This window comes from Passer domesticus, chromosome 13, assembly GCF_036417665.1.
Source record: "Passer domesticus isolate bPasDom1 chromosome 13, bPasDom1.hap1, whole genome shotgun sequence".
NCBI classification, from domain to species: domain Eukaryota; kingdom Metazoa; phylum Chordata; class Aves; order Passeriformes; family Passeridae; genus Passer; species Passer domesticus.
The window spans coordinates 16,126,516-16,145,399 of NC_087486.1; the positions used below are offsets into that span (position 1 = coordinate 16,126,516).

The 18,884-nt window shown below is 54.4% G+C and overlaps 2 protein-coding genes across 4 annotated transcripts in view; both read left to right on the top strand.

Annotated features, from left to right (window-relative positions):
• The window catches only part of LOC135280372 (protocadherin gamma-C5-like), a 281,155-nt gene that overhangs the window by 104,154 nt on the left and 158,117 nt on the right, over positions 1-18,884 (top strand). Inside the window, exon 1 of one of the 3 annotated variants that reach the window (XM_064388196.1) lies at positions 7,864-10,704. The exons of 1 other annotated variant lie outside the window; for it this stretch is intronic. In XM_064388196.1, the coding sequence (XP_064244266.1) occupies positions 8,248-10,704 (2,457 nt within the window). In that variant the 5' untranslated portion in view covers positions 7,864-8,247. Of the gene's footprint in view, positions 1-7,863; positions 10,705-12,115; positions 14,668-18,884 lie in introns of those variants that run through there. One more of the 3 variants, XM_064388197.1, reaches the window with a different exon arrangement.
• On the top strand, positions 578-8,158 carry LOC135280364 (protocadherin gamma-A10-like). The gene is made up of 2 exons (XM_064388185.1): positions 578-3,519; positions 7,850-8,158. Exons 1-2 carry the CDS (start codon positions 1,069-1,071, stop codon positions 8,156-8,158), a joined length of 2,760 nt encoding a protein of 919 aa, XP_064244255.1. The 5' UTR covers positions 578-1,068.

Genomic DNA, 18,884 nt, shown 5'->3' on the forward strand with positions numbered 1-18,884 from the left:
TCCTTCATACACAGGTGTAGATGAAGACTGAGGTCTCAAATGGGGATTTTTTTTTTCCTTCCAGAGCCCGTTTTCTTATTCTTTTTATAAAAAGAGAGGTCTGTGGACCCTGTACAGAGAATTCGTCCTCTTAGGGGATTTTTTTGTTTGTTTGTTTGTTTGGTTTTGGTTGGTTCCCCCTTCTACCCCTCCTTCCTCAGTATTTCTTATAAATGTCTGTTTAAAAGGATAATAAGACTCTAAGAGTCAAATATGGCTATCAAATGTGTAAGAGATTGGCCAATTGACACTTTAAGCACTTGAATCAGGTATACTTGAAAATCTATCAAAGGCCATCAGAGTCTAAGGTGTGCAGCTGTGATGATCATTTCCCGTTGCCTTAGAGTACTTTGTTGAAAATGTGCCATAGCTGCATGAATACGCAATAATTAGAACAAGGTTTTGCTAGTGAGCGTCAAGCCTTTACATCTAACGTTCGGAAAAAAGAAAAGCCTATTTCTGGGATTATAGAATTAATTGATTGAATAGAATTACGTATAAACCGGACAGGTTCGTTACAGGAATTTTCTGCTCCAGGGTAGCTGTAAATAGAGTTGGCACAGAGTGATGAATTAACCTACAGCTGTATATCAGACACGGCTTTCTTTCGCTACCCTTGCGCCGGTCATTCCATCATGTCTTCTAGAAATATTTGTGATGAAAGCTCTGCTTTTGTACTGCTGTGTTAGGACTCGCAATGCTCCGTCCGCCGTATTAAAATAAATACATTGCATTTCACTGCGTGCAGTGCCGGCAGAGAGCTGCGGGCGCCGCTGTTGACCGAGAGGAGCGGGAGGAAGCTCGGAGCGCGGCAGCCCCGCCCGCTGCGGCCCGGCTCGCTGGCGGTGCCGGTGTGTGAGTCGGCGGCGGAGCAGTCCGCGATCGTCCCCGCGGTTGGGGGAATGTGCTGAAGGGGGTCGGAGGAGTCTGGCAGCAGCGGCCGGGAGCGGAGCGCCGGAGCTACACTGTGAGCCAGATCCGTGAGCGGCGGCGCAGAGCTCCCGCCGGTGTTGCGGTGCCGCGGCGGAGATGTGCGCGGCGGGGAGGCGCTGGGGCCGGCGGCAGCGAGCTCTGCTCGGGGCCGTCCTGCTGGCGGCGTGGCAGGCGGCGTGGGGGCAGCTGCGCTACTCGGTGCCCGAGGAGATGCCCAAGGGCTCGTTCGTGGGCGACGTGGCCAAGGACCTGGGGCTGCAGCTGTCGGAGATCCGCGATAATGCCGTCCGCGTTGTCTCCGAAAGTACGACGCAGTATTTCGCTGTGCACGGGAAGACGGGACATTTAGTGACGGCTGAGAGGATCGACAGAGAGCAGCTGTGCCGGCTGGTGGAGAAATGCGTGCTGCGCTGTGAGCTGATAGTGGAGGGACAGATGCAGGTTTACGGAATCGAAGTAGAAATCACGGATGTTAACGACAACGCGCCCAGCTTCAGAGAGGCAGACAAAGAATTGAGAGTGAGCGAGACGACAGCCCCAGGGTCGCGGTTTCCCCTGGCCGAAGCTCATGACCCAGATTCGGGCCGTAATTCCCTGCAGAGCTACGAGCTGAGCGGCGACGAGCACTTCTCGCTGGCCGTGCAGGCGGGCCCCGGCGGCGATCAGCGTCCCGAGCTGGTGCTGGCCAAGGCGCTGGACCGGGAGGAGGCGGCGTTTCACGAGCTGGTGCTGAGGGCGAGGGACGGCGGCGATCCGGCACGGACGGGCACGGCTCGGATCCGCGTGATGGTGCTGGACGCGAACGACAACGCGCCCGTGTTCAGCCAGGCGGAGTACACGGTGCGAGTGCCCGAGGACGTGCCCGTGGGCTCTGTCATCATCGCTGTCATGGCTACGGACGGCGACGAGGGGCTGAATGGTCATGTGAAATACAGCTTTCGTAAAATTTCAGACCGAGCCTCAGAACTTTTTAATTTCGACTCTGCGACAGGAGAGATAACTGTTAAGGACGACTTGGATTTCGAGGAAATCTCCTCCCACGAACTTGAGGTTCAGGCACATGATGGAGGAGGGCTCTCTGATACTGCAAAAGTGGTGATCACCATTACAGACGTCAATGACAATGTGCCCAAGATTTCGGTGAGATCGGCTCTTAACGAGATCTCGGAGGATGCCCCTCTGGGAACAGTTGTGGCCCTGTTGCACGTGCAGGACCGGGACTCGGGGGCAAATGGCCAGGTGCGCTGCTCGATTGACAAAGACGTCCCGTTCCGGCTGGAGAAGTCCTATGAGGACTACTACCGTGTGGTGACAGCGAGCGAGCTGGACCGGGAGCAGGTGTGGGAGTACAACGTGACGGTGCGGGCGGCGGACGGCGGGTCGCCGTCGCTGCAGAGCAGCGCGGTGCTGGCGCTGCGGGTGCTGGACGTGAACGACAACGCGCCGGTGTTCTTGGAGGAGCGCTACAGCGCGCGGCTGGCGGAGAACAACGCGGCGGGCGCGCTGGTGCTGACGGTGCGCGCCACGGACGCGGACTGGGGGCAGAACGCGCGCGTGCGCTACCGGCTGGCGGAGGGGCGGGTGCGGGGCGCGCCGCTGTCGTCGTACGTGTCGGTGCAGGCGGAGACGGGCGCGCTGTACGCGCTGCGCTCCTTGGACTACGAGCAGGTGCGCGAGCTGCAGCTGTGGGTGCGGGCGGAGGACGGCGGCGCGCCGGCGCTGAGCAGCAACGTGTCGGTGCGGCTGCTGATCGTGGACGAGAACGACAACGCGCCGCAGGTGCTGTACCCGCCGGCGGGCGCAGCGGCGGGCTCGGGCGCGGCGTGGTCGGGCGTGGAGCTGGCGCCGCGCCGGTCGGAGGCCGGCGCGCTGGTGGCCAAGGTGGTGGCGGTGGACGCGGACGCGGGGCAGAACGCGTGGCTGTCCTACGAGCTGGCCAAGGCCACGGAGCCGGGGCTGTTCCGCGTGGGGCTGCACAGCGGCGAGGTGCGCACGGCGCGCTCGCCGCTGGCCCGCGACGCGGCGCGCCACAGCCTGGTGGTGCTGGTGCGGGACCACGGGCGGCCGGCGCTCTCGGCCACGGCCACGCTGAGCGTGGTGCTGGCCGAGAGCGTGGCCGAGCTGCTGGCCGAGCTGGGCAGCGCGGCCGACGAGGCGGCGGCGCCGGGCGAGCCGGCCGCCAGCCTGACGCGCTGGCTCGTGCTGGCCGTGGCCGCCGTGTCGTGCCTCTTCGTGGCCTTCCTGCTGCTGCTGCTGGCGCTGCGCCTGCGCCGCTGGCACCGCCAGCACCTGCTGCCGGCCGACAGCGGCGCCCTGCGCGGCGTGCCCGTGTCGCACTTCGTGGGCATCGACGGCGTGCGCGCCTTCCTGCAGTCCTACTCGCACGACGTGTCGCTCACGGCCGACTCGCGCAAGAGCCAGCTGCGCTTCTCGGCCGCCAGCTGCTGCGACACCCTCCCGGCCCGCCCGCCGCCCGACGAGCCCGCGCCGCTGCTCGGGGACCAGGACCTCGCCGGCGCCCTGCCCGCGGATTCCGCCTCCGCACCGGTGAGTTCCCTCTACCACTTTTTATCCGCTCTTCTTTCTTCTATTACTTCTCTCCTCTTTTCCGTGTCCTGCAGAGCGATGTGTGCTGGCAGGGAAGGCAAAGTCTCTGTTAGGGACGTGCTCATCGCGGGGCTTCTTGCTGCACCACCCCGGACATGGGGTCGGGTCTTGGCTTTCCAGTTTGGGAGGGATGCGTGATAAGGGAGACTGCTCTTGGCTGGAGGGTTTTTCTAAATGATGTTCTTTCTGTATCATATGATCCTCACTGCCTCAGTATCTTTTGATGTACAGGTGGTGTTTCACCCCCTTGCTGCTTCTTCTCTGAGATGTATTTAGCAGACAAATATTTCTTCCCTCTTAGTACAGAGCTGTAAAGACTCCAGTTTGAAGGCTATAGTTTATCCTGGTGCATGTTGAAGGGAAACGGTCTGATTATCTGGCATTTTAATGGAAATTGTTTTCAAAGTGTCGAGGTCGAGGCACTACATGCAATATTTTAGAGGCCGGAGATGGAAATACTGGGCTCTGTGGGTGAAAAACTGTTAAGAGACAGATAAGTTTTCAGTGTGGATCTGTAGTATAATGAAATGCAATTTTCTCCTTCCCGAATATGTGTGGTTTAACAGATATTACGGATGTTCTATTGAGAACAGGTGTGTTTACATGTTATTGTAATATATTTAAGGTATTGTAATATATTTAATGCATAGCCAATATATTTAATTAATACCCTTATGTATTGTAATGTGAAATGTCACAAAGGGAGCTTTGCAATAAGGAAATTTATTCCAATAACAATCTTTAATACCTAGATTACGTATTTTCTCCAAAAGCCATAATCCAGATGAATGAGATCCCTTCATTTCTGCAGACGTTATCTTCTTCTTTTGTTCTTTGTACTGATCTCAAGTTGGGCCTTTACATCTGGTAGTATCTGATCACATCTCTTACGTTTTCCTGGCTGTCCCATACATGCCTTTCATTTTCACAACTCGACCGGGAAAGACATTCATAGATGTGTTTCCTTAAATTTGTAATGGGAGAAATTGTCTCATTTCTCACATGCACGCGTTAAGAAATGAAATGTTAGCCATGGTAAGTTGTATCTGCAACTTTTCTGGCAGTGGAGTACATCTGCTAATGGTAAAGGTCAGAGAGAACCATAGAATCTGTAACGAGTTTGAGGAGACTCTTGCAGGTGCAGCGTGTGAGGAAGCACTGTTGGAGAGAAAGCAGGTGTTTTTTTAACTTCCATGGTCCATTGCTGGACTAGATAAAATGAATGTGCTCAGATTATAAACGGCCAAGCTGTGGATTCATAAGTTTGCTTTTCTGTAATGGGGTGCTCTCTGTGAATGGTAGTTTAACTGTTGCCTTGTTTGTCATGACCAGGTAGAGGTGGCCTTGTGTGTGTCTGAAACTCTATCTGAAAATGTCTCTAGAGTCACTAGATCGTGATTGTGACATAGTCGTGGTGGACAGTCAGGGAGAGATTGTTCCCAGGGAGAGACTGGCCCCTAAGCAGGCAAAGGGGGGGTTCAGTGATCCTCTAATCTGAGTGTGCCTTCACATCATGCCTCGTGCCAAGGCCGGTGCCACTTACACCAAGCGCCCTTTTCCTGTGTCCAGAAAAGGATGGCAACCCTGCAATGAATTTGTCTGGGGAAGCAGTGCCCAGGGAGCTTCAGGGCTTGTGTGTCTAAGAAATGGTGTGGGAAATGTCATTTTCCCAGCTGTATGTCCTTGTTCAAGTTGTGATGTAGAGTTTCACTGTGTTTGTACTAAGCTTTCCCAAGTCTTGAGCAGACCTCCAGATGTTATCAATGGCTCGTGCTTGTTGATGTTACTGCTGATGTTTTGTTGGTATTGAAATTGGTAGGATTGCAGGGAGGGGAGAGTCTAATTTACAAGCAAAGTCTTGGTTTGGGGCTTTTTATTTGAAGCACATGCCAGAAAGTCACTAATTTTATCCTTTGTCACGTCTGATACAGCTCTTCCCTGTGAGTGGTAGCTCTTGGATATGGGCATAAACTTCACATGAAAGGTTGCAGAATGGCATATATTCAAAACTGTCCATGTGCTTAGGAAGAATGAAGACGTCTTTGAGTTGATCCTGATCTGAGTCTTTAACTGACCTGCATAGTGCTTGTGTCTGTTAGAACATGTTACATTTCTTCAAATATCAGTGATGAGCAGAGTGCATACCTGTGGACCTGTGTTGTGTTCCCTGTTCTCCATAAGGAGAAGTTGTGTGGAAAAGTTCTTCCAGTGGTGTCTGTCTGCAAAGGGATCCCTCTTGGGTTGGGTGATGTCTGAGCATTTTGCCTGCACAGCAACAGGGCAGGTGAGAGAGTTGCTGAAATATGTAAAGGGTTGGTGTAAATATTCAGTTTTCCCTAGCTGTTGTATGGGTCACATAGTTGTGGTTCTGTACATTTTTCTTTGCATTTTCTCCAAAGAAATTACGTGGAGTGCCTTACCACTACATATTAGATATGTTTCTCATGTACCTGTTACAGATGACACAAGTTAGGCCTTCAAACTTAGGCCTTCAAACTTAGGCCTTTAAAATCAGGCCTTCAAGCGTAGGCCTTTAAACTTAGGCCTTCTAACTTAGGCCTTCAAACTTGAGGGCTATGAGCAGGCCACAAAGTAGAAAAGCTGATGAGAGCTCTTGAGTGTTTAATGAAATGAAGCCACCCTGGTAGTCCAGAACAAGATTTCAAGGTCACACTTCCAGCCTGAGACCTCAGTGGGTTCCAGGTGCTCTGGAGGATGAATTTCTTTGCCCACAGAGAAGCCTGAGATTTCCTCCTGGTGAGTTTCTCTGAAAGCACTTCTTCTGCATCTCTGCATTGCTTGTGTGGTTTTCTTTTCTTGACATGTTATTACAGCTGATGTGGAATGAGGATATGTGAGGGGGATATATCTGTCTTCTAATGTTGTCATATGTTAGGAGATGTAAAAATGACCTCAGGAGCAGTCACATCTTTGTGATCTGCGCATGAGGTAAAAGAGGGGAAGTACATTTCTTGAGAGAGAGTTTGTGGAAGTGGTAATTACATTTTCCACCTTGGATCTCAATTCAGGCTCTGTTTCCTGGAAGGCCATGGTTCATGTTTCCTTCCCACTTGTGAGTGCTGCTTTGCAGGAAATAGTAACTTCCCTTGAGAACCAAATGAAGACAGAATGTTGTGTGTGAGGAAAATGAAAAATTACTTACCTCAAGTGGGTAGCTGTAAAATTCTGCTGTTCAATTCCATTTACCTGGGGATTCTTCTTGTGTCTCTGAGGTCTACAAACCTACTTGGTGCTCTCTGTGATTTCCTGCACTGCACAGGCCCTGATGTGTCACAGTAGCCAAAGACTGGCCCCATGTATGGCAGTGGGAGGTATTGGGTTTGGCTTCTCTGACACAGTAAGTGCCAAGGACTTCTGTTGTTCTGCTGCCCAGTGAAGTCATTTAGTCCAGTCAGGGAGACCTCATGGTCCTGAAATACTCCTGCAGCTTGCTTACCTTGCAGCTTGAGGCCTCAGTGAGTTTCCACATGCTCTGGGAAAGAACTTTTAAGGCAATGTTGTGGTAAAGCACAGAAAAAATCACAGCAATGAAATATCTCCCGATCTCTGATGATGTCCAATGGAAGTTTGGGGTTTGTACATGAGACTTCAGAATTCATTGGAAACCATTCAGCTGGTTTTGCAGTCCCAAAACAGATTTGGGAGATGCTGGGACTTTTGCCCAAAGGTTAGGAAAATCAAAACAATGAAGATATTAAATCAATATTTGTAGCAGGCCTAATTTTTGAGTGTCCACCAAAACCACAGAAGGTTTTTCTGTATGGAAGAAGAGTCAGTGTAAAGACGGACACAGGGCAGAGTCTGCACTGCTTTGCACTTTCTTATTCTCTGCCAGGGATGTATGTACAGTGCCATTTATCTGAGAGCAGATCCACTGCTTCTGGGCTTTACATTTCTTTACAAGTGTTAATCACTGTAAAAATGTCCTTTGGGTTTACACGGGTTTTGCACAGGTGATGGGCAAACAATATCTTGGGTACCACTGGAACAATTAAATTGTAAAGCATCTCAGCAATCTTCTTTTCAGATTTTGCTTTCAATTGTTTGACTGTGCATGAAAGAGCCAGTTTGGATTTTTGGAACACATATTTGGTTTCTGATTTTCATGCCATCTCAAACCAGAGAGTGCAAAAGTCGTTGATATAGTGTGATACTTGTTTCCATGTCTATTGCAGCTAGAAATAATGAGATCGTTATCACACGGATATTGTCGCTCTAATCATAAGGGTTCCTGCTGGTGGTTAGTCAGGAGCTGGTGGCGGTGCGGGCAGGCGGGAGAGCCCCGGGGCCGGTGCCGCCGCTGAGCCCCGCCCAAAGCCGGGCCCCCCTGAGCGCGGCGCTCCGGCGGCTGCAGTGGCGCGGCGGCGCCTCCGGGTGTCGCTGTTGGCCGCCGCCGAGCGGCGCTGGAGCCGCCGCCGCCGCCGCCGCAGCGTCCTGCCCCCGCAGGCTGCTCGCTCGCCCGGCGCCGGCCACAGCGGCAGCGGCACCGCCGCCAGCAGCAGCGGCGAGAGGCGGCGAGAGGCGGCGAGAGGCGGCGCGGCGAGCTCGCAGCCTTTGAGCGGTGTGTGTTGCGGGCGGCGAGAGCGGCTGGAAGGGAGGCAGGGCAGCGGCAGGAGGCAGGAGCGCGGCGAGCGCTGCGGGCAGAGAATGGCGGTGAGGCGGCGGCAGAGGCTTGGGCCGGGCGGCGGGCGAGCGCTGCTGGCCGCGGTGCTGCTGTGCGTGTGGGGCCGGGCGGCGGCCGAGCGGGTCCGCTACGCCATCCCCGAGGAGCTGGGCAGAGGCTCGCTCGTGGGGCCGCTGGCGCGGGACCTGGGGCTCAGCGCGGACGAGCTGCCGGCGCGCAAGCTGCGGCTGAGCGACGAGAAGCAATACTTCACGGTGAATAGGGAGAACGGGAACCTGTACGTGAATGAGAGGCTGGACCGGGAGGAGATGTGCGGCGACTCGGCGTCCTGCTCCGTCAGCTTCGAGGCGCTGGTGCACAAGCCGCTGAACATTTTCCACGTCGAGGTGGCGATCGAGGACGTGAATGACAACTCCCCGACCTTCAGCAATGCTGCTCTGGACATCGAGATTGGTGAATTAATCCCTCCTGGTGCTCGTTTTCCCTTGGAGATGGCCCATGATGCAGACGTGGGCAGCAACTCGCTGCTGACTTACCAGCTCACCAGCAACCCGTCCTTCTCTCTCGCCATGAAGGACAGTCCGGACGGAAGCAAACTGGAATTAGTTCTGGAGAGAGCCTTGGACCGAGAGAAGCAGAGCTCCTTTGAGCTCGTGCTGACAGCAGTTGATGCCGGGGACCCTGTGAGGTCTGGAACTGTCCAGATTCGGGTCAACGTGACAGACGCCAACGACAATGCACCCGTATTTGAACAGGACCGATACCGTGTGAGCCTGCCTGAAAACGCACCGCCGGGTTCTGAATTACTAAAGCTGTCAGCCTCAGACGCCGACGCCGGCACCAATGCCCGCATCACCTACAGCTTTGGCAAAATGCCGGCCAAGGCACTTCAGAAGTTCGTGATAGATGCAGAGAGTGGGTCTGTCACACTACAGGAGGCTTTGGACTTTGAGGACACGCACACGTTTAGTTTGCTTGTGGAGGGGAAGGATGGAGGGGGTTTGATAGCGCAGTGCAAGGTGGAGGTGGAGGTGTTGGATGTGAATGACAACGCGCCCGAGATCACATTACTCTCGGTGTCCAGCCCCGTGCCTGAGAATGCCCCGACAGGCACCGTGGTGGCCCTGCTGAAAGTGCGAGACCGAGACTCGGGTGAGAACGGCCAGGTGTCGTGCGAGCTGTCGGGAGAGGCGCCGCTGTCGATCGTGGCGTCGTCGGGCGGCTCGTACAAGGTGGTGACGACGGGCGCGCTGGACCGGGAGCAGGCGTCGGAGCATGGCGTGACGGTGGTGGCCCGGGACCGGGGCAGGCCGGCGCTGTGGAGCAGCAGGGAGCTGGTGCTGGAGGTGTCGGACGTGAACGACAACGCGCCGGTGTTCGAGGAGGCGGCGTACAGCGCGTACGTGGCGGAGAACAACGCGGCGGGCGCGCTGGTGCTGCGCGTGCAGGCGCGGGACGCGGACGCGGGCGCCAACGGGCGCGTGAGCTACTGGCTGGCGGGCGGCAGCGCGGGCGCGGCGGGCGCGGCGCCGCTCGTGTCGGTGGAGGCGCGGAGCGGCGCGCTGTACGCGCAGCGCTCCCTGGACTACGAGCAGTGCCGCGAGTTCACGGTGGCCGTGCGGGCGCAGGACGGCGGCTCGCCGGCGCGCAGCTCCACGGCCACGGTGCGCGTCTTCGTGCTGGACCGCAACGACAACGCGCCCAGGCTGCTGTGGCCGGCGGCGGCGGGAGAGGCGGCGGGAGGGGCGGCGACGCCTTTCGAGGTGGTGCCGCGTTCGGCCGAGGCCGGCTACCTGGTGGCCAAGGTGGTGGCGGTGGACGCGGACGCGGGGCGCAACGCGTGGCTGTCGTACGAGCTGGTGCAGGCGTCGGAGCCGGCGCTGTTCCGCGTGGGGCTGCACAGCGGCGAGGTGCGCACGGCGCGCGCCGTGTCCGAGCGGGACGCGGCCAAGCAGCGTGTGGTGGCCGTGGTGAAGGACCACGGGCAGCCGGCGCTGTCGGCCACGGCCACGCTGCACGTGGTGCTGGCCGAGAGCTTGCAGGAGGCGCTGCCGGAGCTGAGCGAGCGGCCGGCGGGCGCCGAGGAGGAGGCGGCGGCGGCGGCCGAGCTGCAGTTCTACCTGGTGCTGGCGCTGGCGCTGCTGTCGGCGCTCTTGGTGCTGAGCGTGGCGCTGGCCGTGCTGGCGCGGCTGCGCCGGGCCGGGCCGCCCGCCGTGCTGCGCTGCCTGGGCGCGCAGCGCTTCTCGCTGGCCGGCGCCGCCTTCCCGGCCGACTTCTGCGAGGGCACCTTGCCCTACTCCTACAACCTGTGCGTGGCGGCGCCGGCCCGCGCCGTGCCCGAGGCCGCTTGGCCGCCGCCGCCGCCGCCGGTGCCCGTCCTGTCGGCGGAGGAGCTGCTGGGCGGCGATTCCTGCGACAAGCCGAGCCTGAGTAGTAACGCCCTGACGGGAGAGCAGCCGGCCCAATCTACCCTACCGCAGGTCTGTAATTCCTTTACCTCCTAAGAGCGTGAGGCAGTCTATTCTTGGTCTTCGTTTCTCTTTTGGGACTGCTCATACTATACTGTGTTTCAGTTAATTCCTATAAGTATCCTGTCCCGTATTTCTCATCAGCCAGGTTTACAAACGAATTATTTTTGTCTCATCGGCTGATGATGAGACTTAGGCTCCATGGATTGGCTTTTAACTTTCAGCTGTACTCAGTAAAATCTTTCATGATTCCTGATGCTCATATTTACCTTTTTCTTCATTTACCACATAGAACAGGCAGGCAGAGACGGCAGCTTTTCTTTCATCCACTTGTGAGGTTTCATTATCAAAACTTGTTGTCTGAAATGCTGAAAGTTACTAATAATGAAGGTAAATTTTTAGCGTGTGGAACGAGTTACGTGTATTGACGCCCGATATTTGAGATTTATTTTTCTGAGGTCTGTTTCTTGGTCTGCCCTTGAGTAACAACTGCAGAAAAAAATCCTCTTTATTTACTGCTCTTTCGGAGTTTCGCTTTCAAATGGAACGTGCATATGCACAACTGAATGTGATACTGACTGATCATTCCTTTATAATGAATGCTCCTCCCCTTTTCCGTCCCCCTCCCCCTTAAATCTTTGGTGGGAAGGCAGCTGCATAAATGCCAGTTTTTGATGAACTGAAATGAGCATGGTCCGTGTCAATTCCTGCCTTATCAGTGTTCACACGTGTAGTGGAGTGTTTCGCCGTTCAAGTTGTGCTTTCCAAAATGTTTTGGATTCACCATAGCTCTTCTTTTGGTTTACCATAGGTTCAGGTTCACTGGGAAAATTTTCTCTAACAAGCTAGGTTTGTCTGAAATGTTAGGAGTTACCAAAGCTCCAGGCGGATCTTACACCATACAATAAGATCCGCTAATTCTACATAATGGTTTTTTAAGAAAACGGAGTGGCTTTTTCCTCCTTCTTAATCTTTATTTCCCAAAACGAAGTACTGAGACTTGGATGGCTGCTGGGAAATATCCCGTTGGTTCAGGGGTGTTTTGTGCCGTACTCCAAAGCAAACATATATGTGTCTCTCTAAAAGAAGTTCAGCTCTGTTCCATCCCATACTTGGCTGGAAGGCGGCTGCAGAAATGACAGCTTTAGTCCCGCTGATCTGGCCACAACCTTTGGGTGCCGACTGTCCCTGCCCGGCGAGCTGTCCGTGGGAGAGGCAGAAGCGCAGCGCCGGGCAGCGCTCGGTGCCTGCAGTGCCGGGCGGAGGCTGCGGGCGCCGCTGTTGACCGAGAGGAGCGAGAGGAAGCTCGGAGCGCTGCAGCCCCGCCCGCTGCGGACCCGCTCGATCGATCGCTCGCTCGGGGTCCCTGCCCGAACCTGCGGCCAGCGATCGACCCCGCGGTGCTGGTCCGTTCTGGAGCCAGGCGGAGGGTCCAGCGGCAGCGCACGGTGCCGGAGCTGACAGCCTTGAGTGGTAGCGGGACTGGATCGGCGGTGCTGCGGTGCCGGCGGTTCCGCTGCGGAGATGTGCGCGGCGGAGAGGCGCTGGGGCCGGCGGCAGCGAGCTCTGCTCGGGGCCGTCCTGCTGGCGGCGTGGCAGGCGGCGTGGGGGCAGCTGCGCTACTCGGTGCCCGAGGAGATGCCCAAGGGCTCGTTCGTGGGCGACGTGGCCAAGGACCTGGGGCTGCGGCTGGAGGCGCTCCGAGATCGCGGCGTCCGTGTTGTTACCGAAGGTAGTACGCAGTATTTCGCTCTGCACAAGAAGACGGGACATTTAGTGACAGCGGAGAGGATCGACAGAGAGCAGCTGTGCGAGCGTGTGCAGCAATGCGTGCTACGCTGTGAGCTCATAGTAGAGGGAGAAATGAAATTTTATGAAATTGAAGTGGAAATCACGGACATTAACGACAACGAGCCCAGCTTCAAGGAAATTGAGCTGGAACAGAAAATGAGCGAGATGACAGCTCCAGGGTCGCGGTTTCCCCTGCCGGACGCCCATGATCCTGACTCGGGCCGGAATTCCCTGCAGAGCTACGAGCTGAGCGGCGACGAGCACTTCTCGCTGGCCGTGCAGGCGGGCCCCGGCGGCGATCAGCGTCCCGAGCTGGTGCTGGCCAAGGTGCTGGACCGGGAGGAGGCGGCGTTTCACGAGCTGGTGCTGAGGGCGATGGACGGCGGCGATCCGGCACGGACGGGCACGGCTCGGATCCGCGTGACCGTGGTGGATGTGAACGACAACGCGCCCGTGTTCAGCCAGGCGGAGTACACGGTGCGAGTGCCCGAGGACGTGCCCGTGGGCTCTGTCCTCGTCACCGTTACTGCCAGTGATGCCGACGAGGGGCCGAATGGGCACGTGAAATATTCCTTTAAGAAAATTACTGATAAAGCCTCGAAGATATATGACTTGGACTCTGAGAGTGGAGATATCACTCTGTTGAGGAGCCTGGACTTCGAGGAGGGCAATTCCTATGAACTGGAGGTGCAGGCACAGGATGGTGTTGGACTTTTTGACACGGCCAAAGTCACGATCGCCATCATGGACATAAACGACAACGTGCCGGTGATTTCCGTGCGGTCAGCGCTAAATGAGATTTCTGAGGACGCCACATCTGGGACAGTGGTTGCCCTGTTGCATGTACATGATCAAGACTCAGGGGCGAATGGCGATGTGCGCTGCTCGATCGACAAAGACGTCCCGTTCCGGCTGGAGAGCTCTCACGGCAGCTACTACAGAGTGGTGACAGCGAGCGAGCTGGACCGGGAGCAGGTGTGGGAGTACAACGTGACGGTGCGGGCGGCGGACGGCGGGTCGCCGTCGCTGCAGAGCAGCGCGGTGCTGGCGCTGCGGGTGCTGGACGTGAACGACAACGCACCGGTGTTCTTGGAGGAGCGCTACAGTGCGCGGCTGGCGGAGAACAACGCGGCGGGCGCGCCGGTGCTGACGGTGCGCGCCACGGACGCGGACTGGGGGCAGAACGCGCGCGTGCGCTACCGGCTGGCGGAGGGGCGGGTGCGGGGCGCGCCGCTGTCGTCGTACGTGTCGGTGCAGGCGGAGACGGGCGCGCTGTACGCGCTGCGCTCCTTGGACTACGAGCAGGTGCGCGAGCTGCAGCTGTGGGTGCGGGCGGAGGACGGCGGCGCGCCGGCGCTGAGCAGCAACGTGTCGGTGCGGCTGCTGATCGTGGACGAGAACGACAACGCGCCGCAGGTGCTGTACCCGCCGGCGGGCGCAGCGGCGGGCTCGGGCGCGGCGTGGTCGGGCGTGGAGCTGGCGCCGCGCCGGTCGGAGGCCGGCGCGCTGGTGGCCAAGGTGGTGGCGGTGGATGCGGACGCGGGGCAGAACGCGTGGCTGTCCTACGAGCTGGCCAAGGCCACGGAGCCGGGGCTGTTCCGCGTGGGGCTGCACAGCGGCGAGGTGCGCACGGCGCGCTCGCCGCTGGCCCGCGACGCGGCGCGCCACAGCCTGGTGGTGCTGGTGCGGGACCACGGGCGGCCGGCGCTCTCGGCCACGGCCACGCTGAGCGTGGTGCTGGCCGAGAGCGTGGCCGAGCTGCTGGCCGAGCTGGGCAGCGCGGCCGACGAGGCGGCGGCGCCGGGCGAGCCGGCCGCCAGCCTGACGCGCTGGCTCGTGCTGGCCGTGGCCGCCGTGTCGTGCCTCTTCGTGGCCTTCCTGCTGCTGCTGCTGGCGCTGCGCCTGCGCCGCTGGCACCGCCAGCACCTGCTGCCGGCCGACAGCGGCGCCCTGCGCGGCGTGCCCGTGTCGCACTTCGTGGGCATCGACGGCGTGCGCGCCTTCCTGCAGTCCTACTCGCACGACGTGTCGCTCACGGCCGACTCGCGCAAGAGCCAGCTGCGCTTCTCGGCCGCCAGCTGCTGCGACACCCTCCCGGCCCGCCCGCCGCCCGACGAGCCCGCGCCGCTGCTCGGGGACCAGGACCCCGCCGGCGCCCTGCCCGCGGATTCCGCCTCCGCACCGGTGAGTTCCCTCTACCAGTTTTTATCCGCTCTTCTTTCTTCTATTACTTCTCTCCTCTTTTCCGTGTCCTGCAGAGCGATGTGTGCTGGCAGGGAAGGCAAAGTCTCTGTTAGGGACGTGCTCATCGCGGGGCTTCTTGCTGCACCACCCTGGACATGGGGTCGGGTCTTGGCTTTCCAGTTTGGGAGGGATGCGTGATAAGGGAGACTGCTCTTGGCTGGAGGGTTTTTCTAAATGAAGTTCTTTCTGTATCATATGATCCTCACTGCTTCAGTATCTTTTGATGTACAGGTGGTGTTTCACCCCCTTGCTGCTTCTTCTCTGAGATGTATTTAGCAGACAAATATTTCTTCTCTCTTAGTACAGAGCTGTAAAGACTCCTGTTTGAAGGCTATAGTTTATCCTGGTGCATGTTGAAGGGAAATGTTCTGATTATCTGGCATTTTAGTTGAAATTGTTTTCCAAGTATCAGGGTCAAGACACTACATGCAATATTTTAGAGGCCGGAGATGGAAATACTGGGCTCTGTGGGTGAAAAACTGTTAAGAGACAGATAAGTTTTCAGTGTTGATCTGTAGTATAATGAAATACAATTTTCTCCTTCCCGAATATGTGTGGTTTAACAGATATTACGGAAGTTCTATTGAGAACAGGTGTGTTTACATTTTATTGTAATGTATTTAAGGTATTGTAATATATTTAATGCATAGTCAATATATTTAATTAATACCCTTATGTATTCTAATCTGAAACGTCACAAAGGGAGGTTTGCAGTAAGGAAATTTATTCCAATAACAATCTTTAATACCTAGATTACGTATTTTCTCCAAAAGCCATAATCCAGATGAATGAGATCCCTTCATTTCTGCAGACGTTATCTTCTTGTTTTGTTCTTTGTACTGATCTCAGGTTGGGCCTTTACATCTGGTAGTATCTGATCACATCTCTTACATTTTCCTGGCTGTCCCATACATGCCTTTCATTTTCACAACTCGACCGGGAAAGACATTCATAGATGTGTTTCCTTAAATTTGTAATGGGATTTTTAATGGTAGAAATTGTCTCATTTCTCACATGCACGCGTTAAGAAATGAAATGTTAGCCATGGTAAGTTGTATCTGCAACTTTTCTGGCAGTGGAGTACATCTACTAATGGTAAAGGTCAGAGAGAGCCATAGAATCTGTAACGAGTTTGAGGAGACTCTTGCAGGTGCAGCGTGTGAGGAAGCACTGTTGGGGAGAAAGCAGGTGTTTTTTTAACTTCCATGGTCCAATGCTGGACTAGATAAAATGAATATGCTCAGATTATAAACAGCCAAGCTGTGGATTCATAAGTTTGCTTTTCTGTAATGGGGTGCTCTCTGTGAATGGTAGTTTAACTGTTGCCTTGTTTGTCATGACCAGGTAGAGGTGGCCCTGTGTGTGTCTGAAACTCTATCTGAAAATGTCTCTAGAGTCACTAGATCGTGATTGTGACATAGTCGTGATGGACAGTCAGGGAGAGATTGTTCCCAGGGAGAGACTGGCCCCTAAGCAGGCAAAGGGGGGGTTCAGTGATCCTCTAATCTGAGTGTGCCTTCACATCATGCCTCGTGCCACGGCCTGTGCCACTTACACCAGGCGCCCTTTTCCTGTGTCCAGAAAAGGATGGCAATCCTCCAATGAATTTGTCTGGGGAAGTAGTGCCCAGGGAGCTTCAGGGCTTGTGTGTCTAAGAAATGGTGTGGGAAATGTCATTTTCCCAGCTGTATGTCCTTGTTCAAGTTGTGATGTAGAGTTTCACTGTGTTTGTACTAAGCTTTCCCAAGTCTTGAGCAGACCTCCAGATGTTATCAATGGCTCTTGCTTGTTGATGTTACTGCTGATGTTTTGTTGGTATTGAAATTGGTAGGATTGCAGGGAGGGGAGAGTCTAATTTACAAGCAAAGTCTTGGTTTGGGGCTTTTTATTTGAAGCACGTGCCAGAAAGTCACTAATTTTATCCTTTGTCACGTCTGATACAGCTCTTCCCTGTGAGTGGCAGCTCTTGGATATGGGCATAAACTTCACATGAAAGGTTGCAGAATGGCATATATTCAAAACTGTCTATGTGCTTAGGAAGAATGAAGACATCTTTGAGTTGCTCCTGATCTGAGACTTGAACTGACCTGCATAGTGCTTGTGTCTGTTAGAACATGTTACATTTCTTCAAATATCAGTGATGAGCAGAGTCCATACCTGTGGACCTGTGTTGTGTTCCCTGTTCTCCATAAGGAGAAGTTGTGTGGAAAAGTTCTTCCAGTGGTGTCTGTCTGCAAAGGGATCCCTCTTGGGTTGGGTGATGTCTGAGCATTTTGCCAGCACAGCAACAGGGCAGGTGAGAGAGTTGCTGAAGTATCCAAAGGGTTGGTGTAAATATTCAGTTTTCCCTAGCTGTTGTATGGGTCACATAATTGTGGTTCTGTGCATTTTTCTTTGCATATTCTCCAAAGAAATTACTTGGAGTGCCTTACTGTGGGAATCCATGGGATTAGAGGATTTTAGGAAAGCTGGGAAAAGGAAAGGCCTCAGAGACTGTCCCATGGATTCCCACAACTTACCACTACATATTAGATATGTTTCTCATGTACATGTTACAGCTGACACAAGTTAGGCCTTCAAACTTAGGCCTTTAAAATCAGGCCTTCAAACTTAGACCTTTAAACTTAGGCCCTCAAACTTAGGCTTTCTAACTTAGGCCTTTAAAATCAGGCCTTCAAACTTAGGCCTTCTAACTTAGGCCCTCAAACTTAGGCCTTCAAACTTAGGCCTTTAAAATCAGGCCCTCAAACTTAGGCCTTCAAACTTGTGGGGTATGAGCAGGCCACAAAGTAGAAAAGCTGATGAGAGCTCTTGAGTGTTTAATGAAATGAAGTCACCCTGGTAGTCCAGAACAAGATTTCAAGGTCACACTTCCAGCCTGAGACCTCAGTGGGTTCCAGGTGCTCTCGAGGATGAATTTCCTTGCCCACAGAGAAGCCTGAGATTTCCTCCTGGTGAGTTTCTCTGAAAGCACTTCTTCTGCATCTCTGCATTGCTTGTGTGGTTTTTTTCCTTGACGTGTTATTACAGCTGATGTGGAATGAGGACATGTGAGGGAAATATATCTGTCTTCTAATGTTGTCATATGTTAAGAGATGTAAAAATGACCTCAGGAGCAGTCACATTTTTGTGGATCTGTGCATGAGGTAAAAGAGGGGAAGTATGTATCTTGATAGAGAGTTTGTGGAAGTGGTAATTACATTTTCCACCTTGGATCTCAATTCAGGTTCTGTTTCCTGGAAGGCCATGGTTCATGTTTCCTTCCCACTTGTGAGTACTGCTATGCAGGAAATAGTAACTTCCCTTGAGAACCAAATGAAGACAGAATGCTGTGTGTGAGGAAAATGAAAAATTACTGAACTCAAGTGGGTAGCTGTAAAATGCTGCTGTTCAATTCCACTTACCTGGGGATTCTTCTTGTGTCTCTGAGGTCTACATACCTACATGGTGCTCTCTGTGATTTCCTGCACTGCACGGGCCCTGATGTGTCACAGTAGCCAAAGACTGGCCCCATGTATGGCAGTGGCAGGTATTGGGTTTGGCTTCTCTGATACAGTAAGTGCCAAGGACTTCTGTTGTTCTGCTGCCCAGTGAAGTCATTTAGTCCAGTCAGAGAGACCTCATGGTCCTGAAATACTCCTGCAGCTTGCTTACCTTGCAGCTTGAGGCCTCAGTGAGTTTCCACATGCTCTGGGAAAGAATTTTTAAGGCAATGTTGTGGTAAAGCACAGAAAAATCACAGCAATGAAATATCTCCTGATCTCTGATGATGTCCAATGGAAGTTTGGGGTTTGCACATGAGTCTTCAGAATTCATTGGAAACCATTCAGCTGATTTTGCAGTCCCAAAACAGATTTGGGAGATGCTGGGACTTTTGCCCAAAGGTTAGGAAAATCAAAACAATGAAGATATTAAATCAATATTTGTAGCAGGCCTAATTTTTGAGTGTCCACCAAAACCACAGAAGGTTTTTCTGTATGGAAGAAGAGTCAGTGTAAGGACGGACACAGGGCAGAGTCTGCACTGCTTTGCACTTTCTTATTCTCTGCCAGGGATGTATGCACAGTGCCATTTATCTGAGAGCAGATCCACTGCTTCTGGGCTTTACATTTCTTTACAAGTGTTAATCACTGTAAAAATGTCCTTTGGGTTTACAC